Source organism: Nycticebus coucang, chromosome 16, assembly GCF_027406575.1.
Source record: "Nycticebus coucang isolate mNycCou1 chromosome 16, mNycCou1.pri, whole genome shotgun sequence".
Classification (NCBI taxonomy): domain Eukaryota; kingdom Metazoa; phylum Chordata; class Mammalia; order Primates; family Lorisidae; genus Nycticebus; species Nycticebus coucang.
In genome coordinates, this window is record NC_069795.1 from 90,288,672 (window position 1) to 90,307,963 (window position 19,292).

The following is a 19,292-nucleotide window of genomic DNA, read 5'->3' on the forward strand; positions in this document are numbered from 1 at the left end:
TTTTCTTCTACTGTGTTTGGGGTTGCAATGTTCTTCCTTTTCCAGTTGCTTGAGATGTCCCATTAAGTTGTTAATTTCCTCCCTTTCTGTTCTCTTGAGGAAGGCTTGCAGTGCTATAAATTTCCCTCTTAGGACTGCCTTTGCGGTATCCAGAGGTTCTGATAATTCATGTCTTCATTGTCATTTTGTTCCAAAAATTTGGCATTTTCCTTCTTAATCTCACCTCTGACCCAGCTATCATTCAGCACAAGGTTATTTAACTTCCATGTTTTTGTATGAGTATGCAGATTCCTGTTGTTACTGAGTTCAACTTTTATTCCATGGTGGTCCGAGAAGATGCAAGGAATAATTTCTATTCCTTTAAATTTATTGAGGTTAGACTTGTGACCTAAGATGTGATCGATTTTGGAGTAAGTTCCATGGGCTGATGAGAAGTATGTGTATTCAGTTTTGTTGGGATGAAATGTTCTGTAGATGTCTGCTAAATCCAAATGTTGGATGGTTAGGTTTAAATCTAAAATTTCTTTGTTCAGCTTTTTATTGGCGGATCTATCCACACTGCCAAAGGAGTGTTGAAATCTCTGACTATTATGGAGGTGGAGGAAATCAAGTTGCTCATGTCTGTTAAGAGTTTCTCTTAAAAATTGAGGTGCATTCTGGTTGGGTGCATAAATATTAATAATTGAAATCTCATCATATTGAGTATTACCCTTAACAAATATGAAGTGACCATTCTTATCCTTCCTTTTGTTGGTTTAAAGCCTATTATATCTGCAAATAGAATTGCAAGACCTGCTTTTTTCTTATTATTTTACCATTTGCCTTAAATATGAACGACCATCCTTTCACCCTGAGTCTATATTTATCTTTTAAGATAAGATGTGATTCTTGTATGCAGCAAATATCTGGCCTGAGTTTTTGTATCCAGTCAGCCAACCTGTGCCTCTTTAGAGGACACTTTAAGCCGTTCACATTAATGGAGAATATTGATAAGTCTGGTAAAATTTTGGGTATCGAGTTTTTCGAAAGTCCAGTGGACAATTTTAATCCTTTCACCACTGTGGAAGTTGGAGTTTGATCAAAAGTTTCTGAGTAAGTTTACTTTTGTGGTAGAGGATTGGGCTGGTCTTTATGGAGGATAGGTCTAAGAATATCCTGAAGAGTGGTTTGGTTATGGCAAATTTCTTCAACCTGTGAATGTCATTAAATTATTTAATTTCTCCATTATAAATGAAACTCAGTTTAGCTGGATACAGGATCTGGGGTTAAAAGTTATTTTGTTTTAGGAAATTAAAAGTTGATGACCACCCTCTTCTGGCTTGAAAAGTTTCAGCAGAGAGATCTGCAGTCATTCTAATATTCTTCCCTTTGTAGGTAATGGTTTTCTTACATCTGGTTGCTTTCAGAATTTTCTCCTTCATATTAACTTTAGTGAAGTTAATTATGATGTGCGTGGGGGATGTCTTATTCGGATTGAGTCATGCTGGGGTTCTGAAACTGTCTGCTATCTGAATTTCAGAATCTCTTGGCATGTCTGGAAAATTCTCTTTCATAATTTCAGGGAGAAGGGCCTCTGTGCCTTGAGAAGACACTTCATCGCTTTCAGGGATTCCAATGAGGCGGATATTAGCCACCTTCAAAGTATCCCAGAGCTCTCTGAGAGAATGATTCATTTTTGCTCTCCATTTCGCTTCCTTTTTGAGAGTTTGAGAGCATTCAAAAGCTTTGTCTTCAATGTCAGAAATCCTTTCTTCTGCTTGTTCCACTCTGCTGAGGGATTCTACTGTATTTTTCATATCTTTGAAGACTAAATTCTTGCTTCAGTGTGTCAAAATCTTTGATAGTTTTGTCTTAAATTCATTGAATTCTTGAGACAACTTTTGAATTTCTCCTCAAATTTCTAATTCTGACTTTTGAATTGGTCCTCGAATTTCTAATTCCAAATTTTCCTCCATTCTATTAATCTTGTTTGCAATCCAAATTCTGAATTCAATTTCTGACATCTTGGCCAGCTGTTTATGAATGGGATCTTCAGTTACAATTGCCGTATCTTGGGGGTGTTGATCTACTCTGGTTATTCATGTTACCAGAGTTTTTCCGCTGCTTTCGCCCCATGATTATGTTACACCATTTGACTTTTCCCCTGGAGCTTTGTCGAGGACCCGTACATTGCTACGGCCTGAGAAACTGGGGACCTGTTTGGTGTGGTGGGGCTAAGTGGCTCTGTCTTGTTTGTGTATTGTTGTGTAGGTGGGAGAGTTTAAAAAATCCTTGGCAACTAGATCGCAGGGGTCTGCTGACAACTCAAATATGACTTGCTTCCGTGCTCCGTGAAGTCAGGAGGACCCACCCAGCAAATAGATTAGTCTGGGAAGTTTGATGCCTCTTTCCCCACCTTGTACCTCTGTCACACCCAGTCACTGATAACCCCACAGGGCTGTGACCCAGTTGCCTCCAATGAGCAGATACTCCAGGGGTTTGCATTTTGCTTGAATCACAAGGAGATATATGTCTGCTCAGCCAGGCCGCTGCTGTCTGTCACTATCCGGCAGGGGGAGGTGAGGCCTGACAACCTCAGGAGGCTGGGGCTGTTCACTCAGTTCCAGCCCTGCCCGTGATTGATGTTACTGACAGAACAACTTTGCGGGAATTTGTTTCTGTCCCTGCTAAATTCCCCTGCAGAAGAGAAGCTTTTTTTTTTTTGAGTTCCCAGAACCTGTGCCTCAGGTCCTGTCTGTGCCGCTGTAGTTTGTATTCGCAGCACGGTTACCTGTCACTTCCAGCCTCTGTCTGCCCTCCTTTGTTTAGTCTGATGATCCCCTGGGGGCCAGGTGCGTCTTAGGCTCAGTAAAGCCATCCTCTGGGTCAGCCCCACCCTGGGAATCTCCCGGCTCTGCACGTGTGTTTTCTAGTCCCCACGCTCCACCTAGGCCGGTACCGCCTCAGGCAAACCCTTTACTCATGGGGCCTGCCTTTCCATCCCAGATCTGTTCCACCGGTGGTTGCCACCTGAGAAGATGCCCGGCCTCCACTGGTTGCCCAGAGAGACAGGGGGTGTGACTCCGGAATATCTGGGGGTGAGCCCTATTGCCAAAACGGCTGCTGCTCTGTGCCTCAGGGCACCCCTGCTCCGGCGTGGTTCCCTCTCAGCCAAGCGTCCTCTCCTCACCCCCATGCTGCAGAATCAGCACTGACCAGCTGCAGTCCAGGCCCTGTCCACACCCCTTGAGCAATCACCCAAGAATCTGGACTCCTGGGGGACAGGCCTCCAGACCTCAGAGTGAGAGTGGAGGGGAGTGCTGGGAGCTCAGAATTGCAGGTAGAAAATATATACAGTTTTACACAGTTTTATGCCTGGCAGGAGAGCGCCATGGCACCCTAGTAGGGGAAGTAGGTCCAGTTCTTAGAGGGTCTCTCCCATGGTGTATAATGGGAGGTCTTTTGAACTCTGCTCGTTTGTTTGTGGGGTACTCTGAGCCGTTCTCATTGGGGAGGGAGCTCCTGTCTGCTTGGTGATGGATTTTGTACCTTTTGTTTGTATCCTTGGGGTCGCAGCTCGCCTCAGCAGGGTTGATGTGAATTCTTCAAACATCTTTCTTGGTGCAGGTCTAATCCCACCAGGTTACTTTCTAAATTTCTGTCCTTTAACTCTCCTTCTGGACAGGAGCCTCTGTGGAAAGCTGGCTTCAGTCAGCCATTTGTCTCCACCCCTGTATTCTGTTTTTTAAAAAAAAACTTTTTCGAGGATTTTCAATTATTTTTCCTATTATTTTTTGAGGATTAACATAAGGGTACATATGTTAGGGTACATATGTTGGGTTACATTGTTACCATTTGTTAGGTAGTGTCCAAGTTGTAGTTGAGTCCTTCACCCAGGTGTATGTGCCATATACCCCTACATTGTACCCATTAGGTGGGAGGTTACCAGGCCTTCTACTTGACCACCACCCCACTGTTTTTTTGCAAACAGGGTCTGCTCTGTCACCCAAGCTGGAGTGCAGTGGCATGATCATAGCTCATTGCAGCCTTGAACTTCTGGGCTCAAGTGATGGTTCTGTCTCAGCCTTCCGAGTAGCTGGGACTGTAGGTACTCACCATCACACCCAGCTAGCCTGCCTGCCTGCCTTCCTTTCTTCCTTTCTTTTTCCCTTTTCTTCCTTCCTTACTTTTTCCCTTTCCTTCCTCTTCTTCCCTTCCTCTTGCTGTGTTGTCTAGGCTGGTCTTGACTTCCTGGACTTGAGCAGTCCCCGCACCTTGACTTTCCAAAATGTTATTACAGGTATGAACTATCTTGCCCAGTCCACATTTTCTTAAATAAGTGAGCAATAAAGACTCATTTGCCACATTGATTGACTCGTCCTTTCACAAAAAGTTTTTTTTTTTTTGGTAGCATACAGTACTGTTTGATAGCATTTTTTTCACAGTAAAACTCAAAATGGGAGTCCATTCTCTGAAATCCTGTCACTCCTTCAACTTAAGTTTATGTACTGTTTGAAATCCTTTGTCTTTTCAACAGTGTTCACAGCATCTTTACTAGTAGATTTCATCTCATGAAATCCCTTTCTTTGCTCATCCATGATAAGCAACTCCTCATTTATTAGTTTTATCACAGATTGCAGTAATTTGGTCACATATTCAGGCTCCACTTCTAGTTCTCTTGGTATTTCTACCACATCTGCTTCTTCCACTGAAGTCTTGAATCTCTGTTACCCAGAATACTGGGAATGAGCTTCCAAACTCCTGTTAATGTTGCTATTTTAACCTTTCTCTGAATCATAAATGATGAATGTTCTTTAATGGCATCTAGAATGGTGACTCCTTTTTTGTTTGTTTTTTTTTTGGAGACAGAGTCTTACTATGTCACCCCCAGTAGAGTGCTCTGCCAATCACAGCTCATAGCAACCTCCAATTCTTGGGCTTAAGCGATTCTCTTGCTTCAGCCTCCCAAGTAGCTGGGACTACAGGCATCCGCCACAATGTCTGGCTATTTTTTGTTGTTTTTGTTGCAGTTGTCATTGTTTTAGCTGTCCTGGGCTGGGTTTGAACCCACCAGCCTCGGTGTATGTGGCTGGCACCTGACTCCTTTCTATTAATAGAAGGTTTTACATTTACTTTGCCCAATCCATCAGAGAAATGTATTTGTTAAATAATGAGGCTTGAATGTTGAAGCAACTCATTTATTTACATGGATGCAGAATGATTCTTGTATATCTCTGAGCTGCTGGATGACCAGGTGCATTGTCAATGAGCAGTCCTGTTTTGAAATGAATCTTTTTTCTGAGCTGTAGATCTCAATAGTGGGCCTAAAATATTCATTTAACCATGGTATAAATATATGCTTTCATCCAGGCTTTGTTTTTCCATTTATAGAACACAGGCACAGTAGACTTAGCATAATTCTTAAGGTCCCAAGGATTTCCACAATGGTAAATGAACATAGGTTTCAGTTTAGTTAGCCTCCCAAAGAAAGTTATCCTATCCTTTGAAGCTCTGAAGTCAGACATTGACTTTCTAGCTATGAAAGTCTCAGATGGCATGTTCCAATGGAAAGCTGTTTCATCTGCATTGAACATGTAGTGTTTAGGCACTGTCATCAGTGAGCTTAACTAGATCTTCTGGATAACTTGCTGCAGCTTGTAGTGCTTTTTGCTTCTCTGTACACGTATGGAGACAGCTTCTAACATCTGAACCTCTGCTAGCTTCCACGTTTTTTTTCCTGCAGCTTCCTCATCTCTCTTAGCCTTCATAGCCTGGAAGAGAGTAAGTTTTGCTGTAGGTTAGGGTTTGGCTTAAGGGAACGTTGTAGCTTGTTTGAACTTATGTCCAGACCACTCAAACTTTCTCCATATCATCAGTGAAAGACTATTTCACTTTCCCCCCCTTTATCTGTTCACAGGAGCAGCACTTGAAATTTCCTTTGAGAACTTTTCCTTTGGGCAGTGCCTGTGACTCAGTGAGTAGGGTACCAGCCCCATATACTGAGGGTGGTGGGTTTGAACCTGGCCTCAGCCAGACTGCAACAAAAAATAGCCGGCGTTGTGGCTGGCGCCTATAGTACAGCTACTCCTCTGGAGGCTGAGACAAGAGACTTGCTTAAGTCCAGGAGCTGGAGGTTGCTGTGAGTTGTGATGTCACAGCACTCTACTGAGGGCGACAAAGTGAGACTCTGTCTCTTTTTTTTTTTTTTTTTTTGTAGAGACAGAGTCTTACCTTATCGCCCTCGGTAGAGTGCCGTGGCATCACACAGCTCACAGCAACCTCCAAATCGTTGGGCTTAGGCAGTTCTCTTGCCTCAGCCTCCCGAGTAGCTGGGACTACAGGCGCCCGCCACAACGCCCGGCTATTTTTTTGTTGCAGTTTGGCTGGGGCTGGGTTTGAACCCGCCACCCTCGGCATATGGGGCCAGCGCCCTACCCGCTGAGCCACAGGTGCCGCCCGAGACTCTGTCTCTTAAATTAAAAAAATAAATAAATAAATAAAGAACTTTTCCTTTGCATTCACAATTTAACCATTTGGTGCAGGAGGCCTAGCCTTTTTCTCGCTAAGCTTACTGATTTCTAGGGGTTTTTTGTTTTGTTTTTTTGAGATAGAGTCTCATTATGTCACCCTTGGTGGAATGCCATGGCGTCACAGCTCACAGCAACCTCCAACTCCTGGTGCCATGGTGTCACAGCTTGCAGCAACCTCTAACTCCTGGGCTTACGTGATTCTCTTGCCTCAGCCTCCTGAGTAGCTGGGACTACAGGTGCCTGCCACAAAGCCTGGCTATTTTTTTGTTGCAGTTTGGCTGGGGCCAGGTTCGAACCCACCACCCTCGGTATATGGGGCCTGCGCCCTACCACTGAGCCACAGGCACTGCCCATTTTAGGATTGTTAATTGGGCCAATTTCAGTCCAGGCATAGTGGCTCATACCTGCAATCCTAGCACTGTTGGAATCTGAGGCTGGAGGATTGCTGGAAGCCAAGAGTTCCAGAACAGCCTGAGCAAGTGTGAGAGACTGTCTCTACTAAAAATAAGTGTGGCCTGCACCTATAGTCTCAGCTGCTTAGGAAGGTGAGATAGGGGATCCCTTGAACTTAGGAATTTGAGATCGTGGTGAGGTATGATGAGGCCATTGCTCTCTAGCTGGGGTGACAGAGACTCTCGAAAAAAAAGAAAAAGGCTGGGTGCTGTTCTGTATAGTCCTAGCATTCTGGGAGGCCAAGGTGGGTAGATTGCTTGAGCTCAGGAGTTTAAGACCAGCGTGAGCAAGAGCAAGACTCCATCTTGGACTAAAAATAGAAAAACTAGTTTGGTGTTATTGTGGGTACCTATAGTCCCAGCTATTTGGAGACTGAGGGAAGAGGATCTCTAAGCCCAAGAGATTGAAGTTACTGTGAGCAATGACAACACCATGGCACTCTGTTTAGGGTGACAGAGTGAGACTTTGTTTCGGGGAGGGGGGGGCTCACTTTAATGTTATGTTCCAGGGAATACAGAAGCCCAAAGAGAGAGAATGAATTATACGTATAATGCTGAAGTCGGGGCTTTTAGTGTATAAGTAACCAGAATAGTGTACATTTTACCCGATAGGTAAATGTTTTATCCTCCGCCTCCCTTCTAACATTTTCCTCTTCTTAGTTTCCAATGAAGGACAATAAATTTAAAGTTTGTCCTATAATTTGACCAGTCTTAAAATAAGGTAAAGCCAGTTCTGTGCTCATTGAAGCTGACAGTTTAGAGTTTAGCTTTTTACAGGCCTGTAGATTCTTTCTAAGTGAAATATGGATATAAATTATTTTGTTGATTGATACAAAGTAATAGCCCAAACAATTACCTTCAGAGTTGCTGCTGTTGGTGTCTATTGTGCTTTTGAAATCTACCTAGAAGGAGGAATCCTGGCTCTTTTTGGACTGTAGAGGGAGAATAAACTGAAATGGTAATCATGATTGGGAACTCACAGATGTTGACATTTGCAAGATGCCATTGTGTTTCTAATCCACTATTTACCCGCATAGGTTTAACATCTTCATTCAGCAAAAATGTGGATTCAGAAAAGCACCTCGGAAGGTTGAACCTCGAAGATCAGACACAGGGCCAAGTGGTGCACCATACAAGAGAAGTGTCTTGATTCCTCCTGTGGAAGAAACAGTCTTTTATCCTTCTCCCTATCCTATAAGGACTCTTATAAAACCTTTGTTTTTTACCGTTGGGGTAAGAGCTCATATCACTAAGAGTTACCTTCCTTCCTGCAAGTGTAGTGTTAAAGTTCTGTTTCTCCATTTTGGGTTCCCTTAATGTTAGGACAGGTGGAGGGGGATCAAAAAGATTTTAAGTAGCTGGGCTCATGAATTCTGATTACAGAATATGAAGTTAATAATTGTATTTAGAAACTGGCTCAGTTACGTAAGCCCTGGAGAAGAACCTTATGAGTTCGTACAGTATTTCAATGGATACTAAGTTGGCATTTTGAATTTTAGTTGAAAATTTGTTGGTGGAAACAGGCCCCAGGGTACTGTGAAGTTAACAAACCCGGAAACAGTAAAATGTCCCTTTTACCTCTTAGGTTTCACTGTGCCAGGTGTTCCTTCTGTGGTTTGTGAAAGCAATGAATGAAGTGTTGTCCTTGGAAACATGTACACATCTGTTTTCCTTTCAGATTTATTTTGTAATATCTCTAATTTTATATAGTTTACAGGCTGTGCATTTGGATCAGCTGCTATTTGGCAATATGAATCACTGAAATCCAGGGTCCAGAGTTATTTTGATGGTATAAAAGCTGATTGGTTGGATAGCATAAAACCACAGAAAGAAGGAGACTTCAGAAAGGAGGTAAAGATAAACATTGCTGTCCTTATTCTAATTAATCACAATTTTTTTGTTGATACATAATACATGTACGTATTTTCAGAGTGCAGGTGATTTTTGATATATTCATATAATATATAATAATCAGGGTAATTGTAATATCCATCACTTTAAATATTTATGCTGGGAATATTCAAATTATTCTCTAGTAGCTATTTTGAAATATATAATAGATTATTGTTTACTATAGTTGTTCTACTGATAATCCCAATCTTTGAAGTCTGGTTATTTATGAAGTGTTTTAGTTAATGGCAACATTAGATTAATAGATGTCAAGTTGCTGTACTTAATATTCTTTTAGAGTCCTTTTATCACAGTATATTAATGTTTTGTATGTCTGGTGGTGGTTTATTTGACGGAGTTCCAAGAATTTTGTCCTTTTATCCATGTGCATCAAAAATCATAGATAGTTGGTAAAAATTAATGTTTTAAGGTCCCATTTTAGCTCCACTGAAGTTAAAGGGACACTACTGTCTTACCTTACTGGACTACTATAGAGCACATATCAGGATCAGAGGGAGTTTTTCAAAATATACACTATAAGGGTAGAGCTACCAAGTAGATTTTTTAAAGTTTCTTTTTTTTTTTTTTTTTTTCATTTGTCTACTAATTTTTTTTATTTTCACTATTTGTTTTATTGTGGTAATATATGCCATTTAAACCATTTCAAGTGTACAATTCAGTGATATAAATCGTATTTAAAGTTTCTTAGTGACATGTTTGTGTACCTCTACTAAATACCCTCTGAGTGGTTCTAACTATGCTCCAATGGCATGCAAGAAAAGGTACTAATATAGAGCTTTTAGAGCTTGTCATTTACTTTTTATGCAGGTTGATGGCCCTCCTTCCTCTTAAATGATTTTTTGTCGCTGTTGTTTAGATAGGGTCTCACTCTGTGGTCTAGTCTAGAGTGCCATGGTTTCATCATAGTTCACAGTTATCTCAAACTCCTGGACTCAAGTGATCCTTCTGCCTCAGCCTCCCAAGTAGCTGAGACTTTAGGCACCTACCACCACTCTCAGTTAATTTTTCTCTTTTTAGTAGAAACGGTCTCATTCTTGCTCAGGCTGTTCCTCTCACTCTTGATCCCAAGGGATCCTCCTGCCTTGGCCTCTATTACAGGTGTAAGCTACACCTGGCTTTTTTTTTTTTTATTGGTAGAAACAGAGTTGCACTTATTACTCTCGGTGGAGTACTGTGGCAGGCATCACAGCTCATAGCAATCTCCAGCTCTTGGACTTAGGTGATTCTCTTGCCTCAGCCTCCCAAGTAGCTGGGACTACAGGCGCCTGCCACAACACCCAGTTATTTTTTTGTTGCAGTTTGGCCAGGGCTGGGTTTGAACCCACCACCCTCAGTATATGGAGCCAGTGCCCTACTCACTGAGCCACAGGCACCGCCCCACACCTGGCGTGTCTTAAGTGATGTTTAAAAAATGTTTAGATCGGACATAATTTATTTCTTTAACTTGCCAAACTCATTGAGTGCTGAGGTTTTAGGTTAATGTGTAGTTATAGGGTCTATTTGGTTTTCAAGTACCTTTGTTTCCTATGACACACTGCCTTCTGGTTCAGAGAGTGGGTAGATCTCTTTATTTTTCCACTTTATTTTTTCTATTTTATTTATTTGTTTATTTATATTTTGAGACAGAGTCTCACTATGTCGCCCTCAGTAGAGTGCTGTGGAATCACAGCTCACAGCAACCTCAAACTCTTGGGCTTAAATGATTCTCTTGCCTCAGCCTCCCAAGGAGAGCTGGGACTGCAGGCGTCCGCCACAATGCCTGGCTATTTTTTTGGTTGCAGTTGTCATTGTTTTTTTTTTTTGTTGTTGTTGTTGTTTGTTTGTTTGTTTGTTTGTTTTGAGACAGAGTTTCACTATCTCACCCTTGGAGTTGTCGTTGTTTAGCTGGCCCTGGCCGGGTTCAAACCTACCAGCCTGGGTGTATGTGGCCGGCGCCCTACCCACTGAGCTACAGGCGCTGCCCATATTTTTCCACTCTCTAGAACAGGCGTCCTCAAACTGCGGCCCGTGGGCCACATGAAGCGGTGTGAATTGTATTTGTTCCCGTTTTGTTTTTTACTTCAAAATAAGATATGTGCAGTGTGCATAGGAATTTGTTCATAGTTTTTTTGTTTTAAACTATAGTCTGGCCCTCCAGTGGTCTGAGGGACAGTGAATTGGCCCCCTGTTTAAAAAGTTTGAGGATGCCTGCTCTAGAACAATGTGTTTCTGGCCAGCAAGAGCCTGAGAAGGAAGCCTTGGGTTTTCTTTTTATCCTAGCACTGTAATCCTATAATCCTAGCATTCTAGGAGGCCAAGGTGGGTGGATTACCTGGCTCACGAGTTCAAGACCAGCCTGAGCAAAAGTGAGACCTCATCTCTAAAAATAGCCAGGCATTGTGACAGGTGTGTGTAATCCCAGCTACTCAGGGGGCTGAGGCAAGAGGATTTCTTGAGCCCAAGAGATTGAGGTTGCTGTGAGCTATTACGCCATGCCACTCTACTGAGGGCCACAAAATGAAACTCTGTCTCCCCAAAAAAAAAAAAAGATAAATAGGTAAAAGGATTTATTCCTCCTTTGTTTTCCCATAGACACATACAAGAAGCATGAGCCCTATTCTCATTTTTTTTTTCCTATTCTCATTTGTTTAAAGGGGCTTTATGCCAGAATAACAATGGAAATATTTGCAAGTGAAAATGACATTAAGTGGCAGATTTTTATTAAGAACACTGTGTTTGAGAAGTTAATCAAACCTAAGGAATTATTGGATCCCTTAGAAAGCTACAGATTTTCAGCACATCTTTGCACTATGAAGTTTTGATATCCAAAAGTACCTCAGTGGTTCTTGAGAATGGTACAAAGTGACAGGAAGTATGATCTTCATTCAAAGATGGATTTGTTTATAATAGAATTAAACAAGTACTAGGTTACAATATATAAAATCCATGCCCATTAAAGAAAATTGAAAGAATATATAAATATAATGTGGACAATGAAAGTCCTGGGAATCTTTTTCATACCATTATACATGCAATGAATAGAGTCTAGGAACTTGTGCACAATTTAATTACAATTACAGAAATGTAATTGCATATGTACTGATCTATAATTTCTTTTATCCTGGATTTCTTTCTATAACAATTTCTGGTTCAAATTTATAGTTAGAATATATTCTTTCTTTATTTTTTTTTTGTAGAGACAGAGTCTCACTGTACCGCCATCCGGTAGAGTGCCGTGGCGTCACACGGCTCACAGCAACCTCTAACTCTTGGGCTTACGCGATTCTCTTGCCTCAGCCTCCCGAGTAGCTGGGACTACAGGCGCCCGCCACAACGCCCGGCTATTTTTTTGTTGCAGTTTGGCCGGGGCTGGGTTTGAACCCGCCACCCTCGGCATATGGGGCCGGCGCCCTACTCACTGAGCCACAGGCGCCGCCCAGAATATATTCTTTATTTAAAAAATTTAATCATGGGAAATTTCAAACGGATGCAAAGTAGAATAGTATGATGAACCTCTGTCATTCAACTTCAGCAATTACCAACACATGGTCAGTTCTGTTTTTTGTCTGTTTCCCTTTCCTTCCCTCCCTCCCCATCACTGTATTATTGTAAACCAAATTCTAGGCATATTTTATCCATAGAATTTTCAACATGTATCACTGAAAAATGAAGATTCTTCTTTCTTTCTAAACTTCAATACCATTGTTACACACACACACATATATATATATATATTTTTTTTTTTTTGTAGTTTTTTTTGGCCGAGGCTGGGTTTGAACCCGCCATCTCTGGCATATGGGGCTGGCGCCCTACTCCTTTGAGCCACAGGCACCACTGTTACATATATTTTTTAAAAATAGAAGTTTAGTAGCAAATATTCTTGGTTAGAATTTTGTGTGTGTGTGTGAGAGAGAGAGAGAGAGAGAGATAAGAGTCTTACTCTCTTGCCCCAGGCTAAGTGCTGTGGTCTCAGTCTACCTCACAGCAACCTCGAACTCCTGGGCTCAAGTGATTCTCCTGCCTCAGCCTCCCAAAGTGCTAAGGGTTATAGGTGTGAGCTTTTGGTCAGAATTTTATTATTATTATTATTTTAATTCTAAAGTGTCAGGAAAGCATAGTACAAACAGAATGGATCATTGACATGAATGTTGAACAAGAAACAAATACTATGTTACAAATATTTATATAAAAATTAAAGGATTAGGAAATAGGGCGGCACCCGTACTCAGTGGGTAGGGCACATACACCAGGGCTGGTGGGTTTGAATCTGGCCTTGGCCTGTTAAAACAACAATGACAACTGCCAACAACAACAACAAAAAATGCTGGGTGTTGTGGTGGGCACCTGTAGTCCCAGCTTCTTGGGAGGCTGAGGCAAGAGAATCACTTAAGCCCAAGTGTCTGAGGTTGCTGTGAGCTATGACACAAGGGCACTCTACCCAGGGCAACAGCTTGAGACTGTTTCAAAATAAATAAATACTAAGGTTTTTGACAAAACCTGGGTGGAATATTCTTAAATATTTTTCAGCCAACACTTTGTTTCCTCTAACAAAAAAGATTCAAGGGAACCGCCCACGTAACAGAAGGGTTCTTTCAGAGTAAGACGGTGACATCTTGGCGTTGCAGAAAAAGAGTCCTGCCTCCTTTATCAAAAGATGCCTAAGAGCTAAGCAATGAGTGGTATCAGCAACAGTAACCAATATTTGAAAAATCCTCAGTGTCTGGTCTTGCTGTGGCATTTCTCATGTGTCTCTCATGTTCTCATTGATTTGCCAAAGATCTCACTAGCACCAAAGCCTATTATGGTACCATCCACAGTGAGTGATCAACCAGGGCAAGCTTACAGATCAACTGGGTAGGACCCCAGATATAAACTGCTTAATCACAAAGTTACTTTAAGGAACAGATAACATTGAGAAATAATGGCTGTTTTACTGCAGTCAGTGGAATCACTACTCCCTAGAGACACTTTTTCACTTCAGCTTCTGAGGTCTTTGTCCCTTAGCTAGTGCAGTTTCTTGCTGATGGGAACTGCAGTGGGAAGAGACTAAACCTGCAACTAAAGTAGAAATTAGAAACACCTAATTTTTTTAGTACCTATTTCTTTCTTTTTACGTTTCTGTTAGACTGACAAAAATACTACAAACTGAGCTACAGCAAAATTGGTAATCTTTCGAAAAGTGAAATGCATTTCACAATATACTAGCTATCGCTAAGAGCAAGAAAAGAATGCAGTCAAAAGAATAGAAATATAAAATGTGAAAAGGTAGATAGCATAGTTTCGTTTTCAAGTTCAATTACCCGCATCAATATTTGGAAACAGAAGTAGAGTCCACTTGGTAAATGAGATAAGTGCGTCCAATGTAAACTCAGTCATTTTAATGGAATGCTTAATGTCAGTGGTCACAGGGTGCTGCAGTGCAACAACGTAATCTTTACATTTTACATCATCACCTAACCACATCTGAATGATGCTCATATAGTCTTTGAGAGAAGTTTGTCATAGGAAGGGCAGCCTGCTGAAGGGATGCAGTCATGGTCCTCACACATGGATATTAGTGTTGCTCTGTACTTCGGGTGCAGCACATGTGATAATGAGCCAGTTTTGTTATTGGCTTGTCTGACAGAGTCGTCAGTGGTCCCACTGACTTCCCCACTTTCAATATAAAGGATTCGGATGTTCATTAAGGCAGCAGATGTAGCCAGAGCCAGGACATCAAACCTGTCTCCATGAACAATCATGATATCAGGCTTCAGGCAATTAAGGACATCTGGTAGCTTCACTAGAGCCAAGCCTACTGACTCTAGCATGGCTGCCTCATCTTCCCTCTAAGGATAGTGTGCAGCCTGGTGTTGATATCAAAGTCATCTTGTTCAATCATGCAATATGTATTTCCATAGTCATCTGTCAGGTGAGAGCCAACCACCACCACATCTAAGTCCAAAGAATTGAGGTTCTGGTTTTTTTTTTTTTTTTCAGTTTTTGGCCAGGGCTGGGTTTGAACCCGCCACCTCTGGCATATGGGGCTGGCACCCTACTCGGTTGAGCCATAGGCACCACCCCCCTCAGGTTCTGTTTTAATGCCAAACATGATTGGGGCAAGTTCTGAATAATCTGCAGGGTTGCAAGTAGCCACGCAAACCCAAAGCTTTTGGTTATTCCTATTCTTCTCCATAACTTGTTCTTTTCGTTTTGAGAGGTTCTTAAAATAGAGTTCCAGGTGCTGTTCTGAGGCTCCCTCCTGTGCAGCTGCTGCTCCTGCCACATTCCTCCAGTGAGAGCCTAACCGAGAACCAGAAAGCAGGTGGGGCACAAGCCTGCCCCTCGGTTTCCACAACTCGGGTGCATGGATTGATGACTCTTGGTCAGAATTTAAAAACTACATGAGACCTGGGTGTGACTAAGACCTTAGTTTGGTACTTGGCTGTATCTCATAGAGTGCTAAGGGCTTTACATTGTTGTTATTTCTCATGACAACACTGCTCGATATTTACTGTGTCTCATTTTATACATCCAGAAACTGAAGTTCAGAAGTAATTTGTGTGAGGCCTGAGAGCTAATCAGTGATTCTGTGCAGAGACTGTTGGCTGTCTGGCTATAAAACAGATGCCTTTTGTACTTTGCCACATATTTATTATGTCTGTGATCATCAGTGATTTTTTTTCAGATGAGGAATTTTTTTATGTACAAGGTATTTCCTTTTCGGATTTTCATTTTCCTAGCCTGAAACTTCATATACGGTGATATGCAATTTTCCTTCTGTTTTAGATTAACAAGTGGTGGAATAACCTTAGTGATGGCCAGCGGACTGTGACAGGTTTGTGTTAGCTTACACGTTTTAGCCATTCAAGGGAAGAGAAATCAAACCAACAGGTACAGTATGTCATAGGCAATGGCTTTTGTACCATGCTCACCAGTGGTTTAGAAGACAGAGTCTCTATATCTGTAGCCTAATGTAATAGTATAAAGAGTAATGCAGAGTAATGCGACGTGAAGGTTCGTATGATGCTCTGTGTCAGTTATTCTCTAATTTGGATCTAGTATGGTACTGATCAAATGATCAACTTGTTGTGGAATAGCTTGTAAAATAGCTTCTGAGTAGTTATTACTTCCCCTATTAACAAAACCAAAGACCTCGAGTAGGTGTCTTCCAGATGCAGGGCACTTTACTACAGCTTCCCTCCCACCTTCCAGAGTTGCTTACAGAGTAGTTGTCTCCCTTTTTACAGATAAGGAGACTGACTTTCAGAGAAGGAACTTTTCGAAGGTCAAACTGCTAGTAAGTAGTAGAGCTGAGTTTTAAAACCCAAGTCTGTCTCATTTTAAAAGCCATTTTCTCTCTGCTCTTCCATGCTATTTATAAAGCCCTCTTTAAATGTAAGCATGTCATGCATGTCCCCATGATAATTTTTGTTGGTAATACAAAAATTGGTAATTGGTAATTACCAAGATTACAGATCTTGGTAATACTTGAAGGTAACACTTTTGCAATATTTTATGGAATTAATTATTTGAGAAACTTGGGAAAATGGATTTGTAAGTTCTTTAATAGTTATATAACTAAGAAAAAATTATTTCTAGAGAATTGTGAAATATTGCTTTTTCTCAAATATGAGTAAACTTACTGATACTTCTGATTTTCTGTACCTATGTAAGTGGAGAAAAGGTGTTTATCTTTTTTCATTCAAACTATTTTCTTACTCTAGTACAGTGGTTCTCAACCTTCCTAATGCCGCGGCCTTTCAATGCAGTTCCTTTGGGTCATGACCCACAGGTTGAGAACTGCTGCTCTAGTAGAAGGCTTAATTTTTCTGTCCTTGTTGAAAACTGATGTGGCCTTCAGGCTTACAAATTCAGATGTTTCCTTCAGGAAGTTTCTTTTTCCTGAACACATTGCAGTCTTTCTCTTTTATAACACAACCTGTCTTATGTAATTGGACATGTACATTCTTGAAGTCAAACATAGGCATTTTGAGGACAATGGTGAGTTTTTTTATTGTGTTCTGGCACACAGCACATACCATACACACAGTAAAGGTACTCAGCTAACATCTATTGAGTGAGTGAATGCTGAGTGGGATCTTGAACCACGGGATTGATATTTTTCAAAGTATGTTGTCGTACCTTAGACTGTAGAATTGATTGGTCAATGAGTTTTTAAATCTGATTATTTCAAAGATAGCTCTATAATAAGCAACACATGTTTTCACTGAGACTGATGTGTTTTGTGTGTTTGCTTGTTTTCTGAAAGTAACCAAAATTACCAGAATTCCTTTAGGGTAACACGTTTTGATTTCATTCAGTATTTTCCTTTTTTTTTTTTTTAAGAGACAGAGTCTCATTGTATCATTCTCGGTAGAGTGCTGTGGCATCACAGCTCATAGCAACCTTCAACTCCTGGGCTTAGGCAATTCTCTTGCCTCAGCCTCCTGAGTAGCTGGGAATACAGGCGCCCACCACAATGTCCAGCTACTTTTTTATTGCACTTTGGCCAGGGCTGGGTTCGAACCAGCCACCCTTGGTATATGGGGCCAGCGCCCTACCCACTGAGCCATGGGCACCACCCCTCATTCAGTATTTTCAAAGCATTTTACAATTAGTTGATACTTCGTATTCTTTGAAGGTAGTAAAGATTTTATGCCCTTTAACATATGAAGAAATCTGGGATCAGAATTTAAAACCTTTTCTCATGCCAGCAAATAGTTTATTCAGAGAAGCCAGTATTCAGAGGTAATTAAAAAATCAGCTTTTTTCTTTTTGTATCAGTCTTTTTGCATGAAGGGCATAGCAATAGAGAGATACTTGGGATCTGTCTAATACCTTGAATGTAAAGTGCTTTGTGCAACATAAATGGGAATGGCTACATATTCAGACAGCAAGGAGTCTTCATGTGAAGCTTTTGGTGGAATAGTGAGGAATCTTTTAATCTATGTGACAGCTTTCATGCTGTCACTGTCTAGGTGTGAAAACTACAAAGCAGAGAAGCATACTAGTCAGTCTCACAAAGCTTTTAAACTCTCTAGCTCAGAACTTACCAAGTTCTTTCAAAAGACAACAAAAATAATACTCGGAGCAACCGTCATCTAAAGAAAGAAAATGGGACAGAGCAAATCTGTCGCCATATAAATCTATTGTCGGTTAAAACCAGGAACTGAGATCACCTCACTTAGGGTCAGTGTACAAAGAGCATTGGCAAGGGCTAAGCAAGGCAAGCTGGACTAACTGGCTTCTCTGAAAGGAAGAGAAGCACCAGTTTATCCTTGAGAATCTCAGTGTTTAGTTAATTGTTAAATTATAGATATTGTAAAGCTAGGATCACTGCTACAAGAATAATTATTTTCTTTCTTTTTTTTTTTTTTTTGTAGAGACAGAGTTTCACCTCGTGGCCCTTGGTAGAGTGCCATGGCATCATACAGCTCACAGCAACCTCCAGCTCCTGGGCTTAAGCGATTCTCTTGCCTCACCCTCCCAAGTAGCTGGGACTACAGGCGCCTGCCACAACGCCTGGCTATTTTTTTGGTTGCAGTTCAGCCAGGGCCGGGTTTGAACCCGCCACCCTCGGTATATGGGGCCAGTGCCCTACCAACTGAGCCACAGGCGCCGTCCAAGAATAATTATTTTCTATAAGGGAAGTCTATGCATACCGAACAGCTCAAAAAGCATTTCTTCAGCTTTTAAAACATTATTTGAATAACCTAACAATAAAGATAAATTAGAGCCAGGGATGGTGGCTCATACCTGTGATCGCATTGACTTGGGAAACTGAGGCAGGAGAATTGCTTTAGGCCAGAAGCCTGAGACTAGCCTGGGCAACAAAACAGTGAGACTCTCATCTCTGAAAAAAGTATAAAAACTAGCCAGGCATGGTGGCAACGGTCTGTAGTCCCAGCTATGTGGAAGGCTGAAGTAGAATCGCTTGAACCAGCCTAGGCAACAGAGCAAGACTCTGTCTCTAAAAATAAATTTTAGGATTTAAGACTTTTAGCATCTTTAGTGTGACCCGTTCACATATATTGGGTTCCTGAATTTGGGTGGCAAGATTTTGGATATATCAAGGTCAGACAGCAAAGTGTCCTCCAAATAATCTGGTTCTTGAGTTTCAGCTAGTGAGGGGTATATTATAAGACCAGTGCTCTAATCCCTGAGCTATGGAGCCATGAGGGGTTTATTAACCCTTTGTGGAGTACTCAAAACGAAATGTGCCAGGCTTGGTGCCTATAGCTCAGTGGCTAGGGCACCAGCCACATACACTGGCGCTGGTGGGATCAATTAGGTTTGAACTCACCCCGGGCCTGCCAAACAATAATGACAACTTCAACCAAAAAATAGCCACGCGTTGTGGCAGGCACCTGTGATCCCAGGTGCTTGGGAGGCTGAGGCAAGACAATCACTTAAGCCCAAGAGTTTGAGGTTGCTGTGAGCTGTGGGGCCATGGCACTGT

The 19,292-nt window shown here is 41.6% G+C and overlaps 1 protein-coding gene across 1 annotated transcript in view; it reads left to right on the plus strand.

Annotated features, from left to right (window-relative positions):
• The window catches only part of PARL (presenilin associated rhomboid like), a 60,715-nt gene that overhangs the window by 11,177 nt on the left and 30,246 nt on the right, over window positions 1-19,292 (plus strand). Inside the window, exons 2-4 of the mRNA XM_053565123.1 lie at window positions 7,999-8,194; window positions 8,672-8,812; window positions 15,620-15,668. Coding sequence (XP_053421098.1) covers window positions 7,999-8,194; window positions 8,672-8,812; window positions 15,620-15,668 — 386 coding nt within the window. The remainder of the gene's footprint in view (window positions 1-7,998; window positions 8,195-8,671; window positions 8,813-15,619; window positions 15,669-19,292) is intronic.